Here is an 11,097-nt window from a genome sequence, read left to right on the forward strand (position 1 = left end):
CATCTTTAGACATTAATCTGATTTTATATTAAACTTAAACCTGCTGGTCTCCTTTTGGAAACTGGTGATGATTTAAATTGTTGACAATAAAAAAAAGTAAAAAAGAAAAAACTGAATTATTCTAGCTTTATTTTACTTAATATTAAAACATGCTTCATCTTATAAATTATTCAGACCGACCCAGAAACAAACACTAATTGTTTGACTTGGTACTTTTAAAACTGAAGTTGAATATTATTTTTCTAAATTATATGTTTTATGGATTTGTTAACTACAGGCAGGTTTGGTCTGTAGAAACTCATTAATACGAGTTTTCATATTTCAGGTTTTCTTCTAATAAGCTCTTAAATCTGCCATCATTTATTCCATAATTTCTGCATGTGTGATTTTATTTTAATTAAATGTAAACACAATCAATCTCAAAGGGAAAAATGAAAAATAATTTACCTTTTTTTATTAAGGTTTAGCTCCTTTAAAACTTTAAAACTTATTTGATCATTAATAAAATCTCACGTTTATTTTTCTTACAATCAAAAAGTTCCTGATTCTTCCCCTGGTGGTGCTCAGAGGAATTACAGACACAACAAGCTGGATTTTTTTAAGTATTTTATTTTTAAAGCGCATCAGCAGGTTTTAGTTGTTTCCATTTCTGCAGCAGGGGGCGCTGTCTCCGGCTCACTGGGCATCCTGTGTGGAGGTGCTCACCACCTTTCCGTCCACCAACACCTCCTCTACAACGACGTACCTGGTTTTGGTGGTGGTGGAGGTGGAGGAGGAGGAGGAGGAGGCCTTGGAGGAGGAGATGCTGTAAATGAAACAATGAACAAGTTTTATTGATGCATCAAGCACAGAGACATATATTTAATGTTTACATTTATTTTTAAATTAAATTTGGTTTTACAAATATTCGATCCAAAAAATTCAAAACGATGTAGGAATGCATGGTTTAATTTAGGAAGTGAGCTCAGATTGTGTTTTAGGAGAAAATCTGGTTAAAATAGTGATTCCAGTTCAGTTCATTTATGCAGATGACATGCTGGTATTTCTCTGTGTTCTTTAGGTTGTTTATGAAGTAAATGTGAATTTATTTCCTCCTGATTCTCCAGAATCTTCTGGAAGGAATCTGCATTTATCTGGTTTTCAGAACCGTCTGATCAGATTTTACTGATCATTTCCTGACAGTTATTGGAGGATCGTTCTCCAGGTGAACATGTCTCACCTGCCGCCTCCCTCTCCGTCCAGCAGGCGGCGGTATTCTGCGATCTCCATCTCCAGTCGGGTCTTGATGTCCAGCAGCATCTGGTACTCCTGTCTCTGCCGCTCCAGATCGGCCCTCAGATGCCCCAGCTGCTCCTCCAGAGACGACACCTGGTTCTGGAAGCCCGCCAGCCGCATGGAGTAGCGGTTCTGAGTTTCTGCCAGCGTGCCTTCCAGACCCGCTTTCTGTTGGGGACAGGAGGGAGACGGTTGAGTTGACGTTTGTCTTGGATGGATCATACATGCCGGTTGCTGCACCCACCATGCTGAGTTGTGACTGCAGGTCGATCTCCAGGGCCTGCAGCGTCCGTTTGAGCTCTGTGAGCTCTGACCTGGATACCTGAATCGTTTCTGTGTTGACAGCAACTTCTTTGTTCAGGCTTTCTGTCTGCATGGAGGAAAAACATCAAGAACAAAGTAGAGTCAGCCTCATGGTGGCGCTACTTGCAGAGTCAGAGAATCTCAGAGGAGGAATGCCTGTCGAGATGAGCACCGGACTCCTCACCTGGGTCTGGAACCAGGCCTCCAGCTCTTTGCGGTTCTTGGTGGCGACCGACTCGTAGTGCTCCCTCATCTCCTCCATGATCTTGGTCAGGTCTTGTCCTGGAGCTGCATCCACCTCCACATTCACCTGGCCGCTCATCTGCGTTTTCGTGGCCATCAGCTCCTGCAGACACCATTTACAGCTGCATGAAGCTGTCCAGAGTCGCTCTGACTCCGCTCCATCAAAGCCCCCTCACCTCCTCATGGTTCTTCTTCAGGAAGATCAGCTCCTCCCTTAGGCCTTCGATCTGCAACTCCAGGTCAGACCTGGCCAGGGTCAGCTCGTCCAGGAGCCTCTTCAGCCCGGCGATGTCAGCCTCCACCGACTGACGCATGGACAGCTCGTTCTCATACCTGGACGGGACGTTAAGACAGAGTGTTTCTGGACCGGTTTGTAGTGAAAGGAAGCAGGAACAGGTGTGATGCTGGAGGTCTGGTTAGAGCAGTTTCAGCCTGAACTCGGTGGACTTACTTCATCTTGAAGTCATCAGCGGCCAGCTTGGCGTTGTCGATGGCGAGGTAGATTCCACCGTTGTCTACAGTGGCTCTCTGGATCTGAGGGATAAGAAGGTCCAGTTACACAAGGTTTTAACCCAAAATCAGATGAAGATCTTTATCTGAACTTCTTCACCTGGAGACGGTTGGTTAGTTGCAGCATCACTCATCCTACCTTTCCCTGCAGATCTGCGATGGTGGCATAGTAGGCGCTGTAGTCTCTGGCAGACGGTGAGGCCTTCTTGTCCAGGAACTCCCTGATCTTCTTCTCCAGCTCGGTGTTGGCCGCCTCCAGGCTGCGGACCTTCTCCAGGTAGGAGGCCAGCCGGTCGTTCAGGTTCTGCATGGTGGCCTTCTCGTTGGCAGAGATGTTCATGCTATCACCACCGCCTGCTCCACCACCGGCGCCGCCACTGAAGCTAAAGCCGTAGCTGGAGGCTCCGCCACCACCGGCACCACCGGCACTGCCGCGGCCGCCGCTGTACATGGACATGGCAGAGGAGCCGGAGGACATCCTGAGGCCGCCACCGTACCCGCCGCCGGACATGAAACCACCCAGGGATCTGGAGGAAAAGCTATTCATGGTGATGGATGTTCAGGAGGTGCTGGAGCCTCAGCTGCAGAGGAGAGAGTGGAGATGAGAGGGAGCAGCAGGGTTTTATAGTCTAGATGCCTTCCAGAGGAGGAGGAGGATGGAGAGCTGGAGTCAAACAGGGAGGAGACACCTGTCCTTTAGGTGTGTCTGAGACACGCAGGAGCCAACAATTATCAGAATCAGAACATGCCAACTTTCATTTCACATGAAAGGCAAGGGCCAGTTCAGACATGGAAAACATTAACCTCAAACCACTCCAGGAATGACGAGGTGCAGCTCGAAAGAAAGGAGTGACCTGTGTGCCAGAGTGATTTAAAGATAAACCCTCTGGTTGGGCCACTTCTGTCAGCATTAATCCTCCGTAAACAGCAGAGGAGCGACTGGATGATCTCCTGTCAGGTAGAAACAAAGGACCAGAGACTGTGAGGGATTATTCCGCTCCACAGAGCCGCTCAGTTTCTGAAAGTAAAGTGGTTTGGTGTTGGTCCAGGTGGGACAGGTGCAGCTTTAAAAGATGTTCTGATCTGTCAGTTCTGCTGCTTTTATCTACGCCTTCATAAAGCGCCATTTCAAAAGTTACAGTCAAAAACTGACAGCAAAAATTTGTGTTATTTAGTCTGTTGTAGGAGAAAAAATGGGGGCTTAGTTTTCATTGTCGTGTTTTGACCCAGGGGGGAAAATAAATGCAGGTTAACATATGAAGTAAATCTGAGCAACTCAGTATGAGCAGGAAATAAACTGTTCAGTTTGTCCTTCTGTCCAGGAGAGGACTGACCGTCTGGACCGACACATACAGATGGGACAGCTTAAATTAACAAAAAAATTATTAACCATGATTGGTTGATTTTAGTGAGAGTCTTTGGGCTTATCCAATGAAATCCTTCAGTCCTCCTTGGCCTGCCCCCCCCCTCTCTCCTCCAAGGTTATAGATGGCGCCATTTCAGCTAATTGGAGTCGGAGAGAAGAGATCGGCTGCTGGACGGCGGGTCAGAAGAGCTGCAAGAGCAAAAGCTAAAAAGCTTCTAAATCCTTCAGAAAAATGTGTCAAACTGACAGATATTTTAATTTCCACCTGTTTTCACCACTTTATTCATTCATTCAGTCGTAAATGTTGGAGTTTCAACCTAAATATTTAGGTTGCTAAAATATTTAGCTTAGAGCTAAAGTCTTAGCATCAAACTAAATAATTTGGAGCTGAATATGTAATTTGCTGAGCAAATATGAAATAGTTCAGAACTAAATATTTAGTTATAAAGGAATGAATAACATGGTGAAAATATGAGCCATTTGTTGCTAATCAGTGTCCCGACTTTAACGATTTACCTTTATGATCTCTTTGCTATCAGTAGCTGCAGGCTGCTTCCAGTGAGATTTAAAGCTTTGTTAGTTTAAACTGTGATCCACCTTAACTCGGCTTCAGTCAAGCTGCTGATCCACACAGAGAAAACAGAGTTCATCTTAAATCCTCTAATCCAGAATAATCCATAAAACATCAGCCACATCCAGAACGCCTTCCTGGTTCTGGGCGTTACTCTGGCTTCCAGTTCCAGTCGACATGTGAGACAAACAGCAACAAACTGGAAGGTCATCCATCATTCTGCCGCCCAGCATGGTGGTGGAGGGGTGATGATGTGGGCTGTAGAAGCTGCTGGATCATTCTTCATGAAGTTGAATGACGGATCGTTTTTTCTGTCTGAATGCTTTCCAGGCGATAATTTAAGATGTTCTTCCTTCAGGATAAATGTAATCATTGGTAATTAGTCAGATCATCCAAACAGCCTGTAGAAGAAGATTTCACTACCCAGAGGAGCTTTAATGGACATGGATCTGTTAATGATCCAATAATCAGGTAATGATCCACAGCTCCTCCAGTTTCAGGCCTAAAACATTAAGAACTGCCAGATTTAATGAAGTTTGGCAGCAGTCAGATGTTTCTGTCAGAACTTGTTCCCACACAGATCAACCGAGTCGCCGCTCTCCCTGCTCTTTTAATGATTTCTTCATAAATGTTTTTCAACGGTTTGGGTGTAACTGAATATGTTCCCATCAACTGAAGTGGTGCTCCCAGCCTGCAGGGAAAACTGCCGGGAACACGGAAAACACCCTTGTTTTGGACTTGGAGCGCCACGGTTTACCTGAGCTGATGAGCCCCTGAACGTTGAGGATCCTCAGGAAGACCAAGTCAGGAAGGATACACAAGGTTTTCTGCTTCCTTTCAGATTTTTCATCAAATTTAGGGATAAAACAGGAAGTAGTTCCACATGTCTGTAAACTGAAAACATCTGCTTAGGTCAGTATTTAAAGGGATTGTTTCCAGAGTGGGAGAAACATTGATTTAAGCTGTTTGCCTCCCGATGGAGCAGGTGGTGTAGTTCTGGTCCGGTACCGGACCAGAACTACACCACCTGCTCCATCTCCAGCTGCTGCGGTTCTCTCTCTCCTGAGTCAAACCAACCTGTTCCCCTCCTGGCCTGTGGTGGCGCTGTACCAAGAACCACTGAAGGAAACGACACAAAAACCTCTGAAGACACTGAGAGCAACTTCCTTCTTCACCAGATGGAAACAAGATGGAGGATTTTAGCGGTTGGAGGATTTCTCTTTCGGCTAGAGACCAGGAGCCATTTCTGCTGCTAGCGCTAGGCTAGCACGTTAGCTTAGGTTATTTTTAACCAGAATGCCCTGCGCTTCTGTCTGCAAATGATTTATGAACTTTCAGAGATTTAAAGCAGATTCTTACCCACTGCTTCTGGATCTCATGCTCTGCATGTAAAACACAAAGCCTCACTGTTACTGTAATAAATCCACCAGTTCTTTCCTTGAAACCTCAGTCAGCCTGAAACCAACACGATTCCTGTTTGCTTTAGCTTCAGCTTCTCAAAACTAATTTCAACTTAGTTTTTCTATTTAAGTTGCTCACCAACTTAAATAGAAAGTTTTGCCTTATTAGCTAGTTTTTATTCATATATTTTTTTTATTTCAGCAAGTTTTTCCCGTCTTACATCATTGTCTTTGTACTTGTATACAAACGGAGGGCTTTGTATTGAGTTTCATTCATTTTAGTAACTGCATTTATCCCTGATCCAGACATTTTGGCTAACCAGAACCAGAACCAGAACTTGACTCACACCACACCTCTAAACTTAACTAATAGAAGTGACGACCAGGAGAAGGTCCCCACTTGTGGCCTCCCTATGTTGGTGAATATGGAGAAAGAGGTCCTCCATATGCGCTATAAACAAGAACACACACACACACACACACACACACACACACATCGCAGGAATCATAGTTAATCTTTTATCTTGTGGGGAAAATCATTTGTCAAGTGTAAAATGAATATCTGTTTAAAAATATCTGGTTTCTTTCTGTTTGCTGAGCTCCAGGTCTGTGAGGATGGAAAGGCCTCTGTGCCATCACCATAGTTTCTATGGAAACCGTGGTTAGCCTCCATACAAGCTAAACAATAGCTAAGCTCCAGTTCTTTAGCAGAGGTTGTGGGTCTGCCCTGCAGAAAGAGCTGAATTAAATGGGAATGTTTTAAAGTGTGAAGGTGTTTCGTTGTTGCGGTGCAGTGCCGGACTCTGGTTCCTGAGTGGCTGATGAGCTTGGATCCAGCAGAACCGGTTTCTGTGAAACTGATCGGTTTTATCTTTCCTGCCTGGTTCAGTCCTGACAGCAGCTCATTAAACCCAAACCATGTTCGGATCATGTTTCTCTCACGTCCTACTCTTTAGTGATTTACTTTGCTGCTTCTTGGATTCGAGTTTCTGCAGCAGAAAATTCACAAGAAGGAAAAAGCAGCTTTTTTTTTCTTCATGAATTTAATTTGCTTTATGAAAATCTCTGATTGGTTCCAAACTGAATAACCTGGAGGAATTCTGGTGAACAGGCAGGCAAGACGGAGCATGTAGATTTACACAATGTTAAACATAAAAACAAAAACATTAAAATAAGAAGTTGGCAGATTAACGGCACCAGAAAATACTTACGCAGTTATTAAAAATACTCAGATTAAAACATGGTATGCAATCCAAACTCCAGACAAGTTAAGATTAGATGTTCTTTAAAGTTAACTGAAATTAAAACTAAAAAATATTTAGATAATTTTTTGCTGTTCATATTTTCTTAACAACAAAACACTGATAATTATTGGTGGGATTTGGTTAAGACTTTACATTTTTATGTCATATGTGATCATATAAGGTTTATATTATGGAGATGAGAGGAAACCAATTAAAACCTGAACTGAGCCGGAATCCAACGCAGATTAAACTGAAATAAAAATCATAAAATCAGAGAGAAACGGAGTCGGCGCTCGCTCCCGTTTTATGATTTCTCATGTGCATGCAGGAGTTTTACATTCTGAACAAGTCTGAACAGACGCAGCAGTGCAGCTGTGACTGGACGGGAGCCTGCAGGCGGCAGGGAGGAACCACCTTTCCTCAGGTGTGTCGTCATGGCAACGTTTGACTCACCTCTGCAGACAAACCAAACATGAAGCGACAGCAACAATAAGCTGCAGAAACCAGCCACTTCTGGCTCCAGTCTACAGACTGAATGAAATGATTTTCATCAACATATCACTGAAACATTTAGGAGTTTTTACCTTTTTGACATTTACTAACATTTAATTCAACCTGCAGGAAACCTGGTATGTTTTATTCACCACAGAAATACAAATATGCATTTCTGTTCAAATAAAAGCTGTTGAAGCTGAATGTCAGAATAAAAACTCATGTTTTTATTGTTTCTCTGTAACTCCTGGTCTCACTCATGCAGTTCATCCTGCAGTGTTGGAGATTTTGGCCCCTGAATACTTTCAACATTGGGAGTTTGGCCCTTGGTGCAAAAAGTTTGGACATCCCTGGATGTTGGAAGGAAGTGGTCATGCAGTTCCTTTCACAGTAAAAGCTGAACATCAGGACTGAAATAACGGAGATGTCCCAGTACGCTACCAAGCTAACTCTGGTTTCTGGAGGGAAACCAGGTGCTGGGAGTTAAACTGACTGAATCCAAAGTTAACACAATATAAGTTTAGTTACAGAGCAACTCTAATCTTTGTTTTTGAAACTTTAAGTGTAACTTGAATCTCCATCTAAAGTCCTTCAGGGTTTAGAGTCCCAGTTGACGGCGTTTCAACTAAAAACCTAGAGGTTGGAGTCCTTGTCAAACGGCGTTTTTGACTAAAGTCCCAGAGGGTTGGAGCCCCAGATAAACGACAGTTAAACGATATTTAACTGAAGTCCTAAAAGGGGTTTTAATGCTTTTATCTTTATAAATCTTTTTCAAAATGTCTTTCTCTTTCTCACTGTTTTTCAATGTCACATGCTGTTTTTATTTTAATTATGTAAAGCACTTTGAAATGCTGCTGAAATGTGCTATACAAATAAAATTTGATCTTTTTCAAAAACAACAAATCCTGAAAAGTCAGAGGAATCAGGTTTTCTGTCTGAGCAAACACAGAAGTTTGACTTTTTAGATCAGCTCTGAGCTAAAACCTGCAAATCAAACACAAAACCAACGATCCGTCGCATGTTAGTCGTCAGTCGGATGAAGACAGCTTCCCCTCCTCCTCCTCCTCCTCAGGGTGTAGCTCCTGAATTCCTCAGAACTTCTCGTTTCATAACTCAGCCTCATAAACCAGATTGTCACTCAGCTGTCGCTTCTTACTTTAACGAGCAAACAGATTTATGAACTCGTTTTATTTCCCGTGGAGCAGAACATCTGAGCTGCAGTTCAGGGAAACATCTGGAAGTTATTTTTGACGGTTAGTTTAAATGTTTTAGTTTCAGGGTTTGGGAAAGGCAGCGAGGTGATGAGGAAACATGAGAGTCAAACTGTATGCAGACGATGCAGGTTATTATTTCACTGTTGAAAATGTAAAACTGTATGATGTCTAGACTCTGAATGTCGCCATATTGGATGTGTGAGCGATTAATGGTAGCAGTGCTGCCTGGCACGCTATTGGCTGGCGATTAAAAGCAGCTGAACCCCCAAAAGCAGAAATAATGATGACTGCAGACGTTAGCTTCTGCTGCAGTGCTAACATCCTATTGCATGTTAAGGTTTATTTGGTATTTGAACTATTCGGTAGTTAGAAGTTTTTTGAAGAGATCTTCTATATTTACAGATTTCTGTATTTTATTGGTGGCTGTAATCGCTGAATCCTTTAATACCGGATCCACTGAATCATGATACTTCTGCTAATGCGCTAATAGTGGAGCTAATTTTGTGCTTAGCACTTTTGTTAACATTGAAAATATTCAGAGAACATATCATCCCCTAAATACATTTTTCATATAAATTGTAAAGTTCTAATTTTATAAACTTTCAGTTGAATAAAGTTCAACATCTGCGCTGGAGGTTTGGTCATTGACTGTATTCACACTTATCAGGTTTGCACCTGCTTTAGCACGTTAGCATTAGCTTCTGCTAAATACCATGTTGATGTAGCGTGTTAGCAGAGCTGAGTTCATCGTTAGCGCTGCCGGCCTCGGATGGGTCTGTACATGGGAACCATGGGAACGCTGTGGAAGTAAACAGGAGAAGAAGAAAACGGATTTCTCCTCCTGCACCACAAACGTCTGAAACGTTGAGTTTAAAGGGAGAAGAGATTTATCACATAGCAGGGAGTCAACAGCCAGACCACCAAGGTGACTAGTTAGTTGTTTGTTTGTGAGCATAAAGTTAATCAGGTGTGCTGTCTGTGTGTCAGTGAACGCTCCTCCTGCTTCAGCAGATTGGTTTTTCCTTGTGTCTGAGCCAAATGAAGGAGAATTTGACTGCAGCTGCTGTCGGCATTTTAACTGTAACGCTCTTCAGACGCTTCAACGTCAGTCGCACAAAGAATTTCATTTCTCTTCATGAACATCATAAAAGTTAATTAAACAGATTTAATAAACAGATGCTCGTTTGACTCACCTCACCTCTTAGCCTGCGCAGCAGAGAGAAGAGAAGCCACCTGTGGGAACGGCTGAAACATGGAGGATAAGAACAACACATGCAATGGTTTCATAGTCATGTGTTAGAATGGCCTAGTCAAAGCCTAAGCTTAAATCCAATGAAAATCAAACTTTTTGTGATCTGTATGATGATAAAGAACAGGAACAAAGTTCAGACTGTGGGCAAAACTGACAGAGACACAAAAAACTACAGCTGGACTCAGCCAGAGGTTGTTTCACAGAATAAAAATGCATGCCACACTTTTCAGTTTTTTTATTTTTAAAAATGTGGAATCGTTTTCATCCAACGTCACGAAGATGTTCTTCTTTCTGTTGGTTCCTGAACCTTCCCCTCTGTGGATCGGACCCGGCTCCAGCTGCGGAGGTTCTGGAAGGATGTCGTCCTTCCAGGAGATTTTCCTGTTTGACACAAAGCGACTTCACCCAGCAGAGAGGCAGCGTGAGAAACAAACAGGCTGTTAAACTCTGTAATTACTCTGGCTCATCATCGCCATGGAGCCAAATCTGCAGCAGGTCAAAGGTCAGAGGAAAGCAGGACTGGAATCTGTTCCTGCTGTCAAATCACAACTAAAAATTCATTCCTACTATTATTATCATCATCGTCATCATTATTACAGCTGATTGTCCTGCAAACACACAGGATCTGACTTCAGAGGAGAGAAATTCAACCAGGAATCAGGAGGTCAGACTGAAGCCGTCTGTCAGTTCCACACCAGGTCCATCAGAACCATCAGAACCAGGACAGTTCTGATGGTTCCATGTTTGGGTGAGAACCGGATTCTGTTCAGTTTCTCTGGTTCTACCTGCAGCTCGTTGCTCTTCCTCCTCCTGCGTCTCCCTGTTCTTACCTTATAAGGAAATGTTTACCTGCCGCTCCGTCTTCCTGTAAAATCGTCTGCAGCCCCTGAAGCCTCAGGCTGTAAAGTCAGCAGCTCCGTTCTGAGCAGAGCGGAGGGAGAGCCAGTCGGGTCAGAACCTGAAGGTTTCTAACTGGACTTTAGTTTCTCAGTCCAGTTATTGCAGTGATTGTCTGAGCCTGGAGCCACAAGCAGCTCTGAAGCTTCAGCAGTGGTTTTATAATCTGACTAAACATGATGAAGAACCAAGTCACGTTGTTAAATATGGATAAAATAATAAATCCAGGTTCTGGACCTTCATGTTTGGTCAGGAAACTCATCAGATCTTCACCCTCTGAGCAGCTGAGGTCAGAAATGACCAGTGGTGGAGAAAGTACTCAAAAAATGT

General features: G+C 43.2%; 1 protein-coding gene across 1 annotated transcript; it reads right to left on the bottom strand.

Annotated features, from left to right (window-relative positions):
• Positions 1–600: 600 nt before the first annotated feature.
• On the bottom strand, positions 601–2,935 carry LOC106961652 (keratin, type I cytoskeletal 13-like). Its single transcript, XM_015055535.1, has 7 exons — positions 2,471–2,935; positions 2,273–2,355; positions 1,998–2,154; positions 1,763–1,924; positions 1,520–1,645; positions 1,220–1,443; positions 601–805 (listed from the first exon to the last, which is right to left on the bottom strand). Exons 1-7 carry the CDS (start codon positions 2,876–2,878, stop codon positions 676–678), a joined length of 1,290 nt encoding a protein of 429 aa, XP_014911021.1. The 5' UTR covers positions 2,879–2,935; the 3' UTR covers positions 601–675.
• Positions 2,936–11,097: the final 8,162 nt, after the last annotated feature.

Source organism: Poecilia latipinna, unplaced genomic scaffold (assembly GCF_001443285.1).
Source record: "Poecilia latipinna isolate Pla-1442-1.1 unplaced genomic scaffold, P_latipinna-1.0 Scaffold1319, whole genome shotgun sequence".
Taxonomy (NCBI): Eukaryota; Metazoa; Chordata; class Actinopteri; order Cyprinodontiformes; family Poeciliidae; genus Poecilia; species Poecilia latipinna.

What these genes read in the sequence shown, in the direction of transcription:
- LOC106961652 (XM_015055535.1), bottom strand. Translation starts at nt 2,878, where the DNA reads ATGAATAGCTTTTCCTCCAGATCCCTGGGTGGTTTCATGTCCGGCGGC. An exon ending in AGGCCTGGTTCCAGACCCAG is followed by an intron (nt 1,646 to 1,762) that starts GTGAGGAGTCCG and finishes TCCTCCATGCAG; the next exon opens with ACAGAAAGCCTGAACAAAGA. An exon ending in TGCAGTCACAACTCAGCATG is followed by an intron (nt 1,444 to 1,519) that starts GTGGGTGCAGCA and finishes TGTCCCCAACAG; the next exon opens with AAAGCGGGTCTGGAAGGCAC.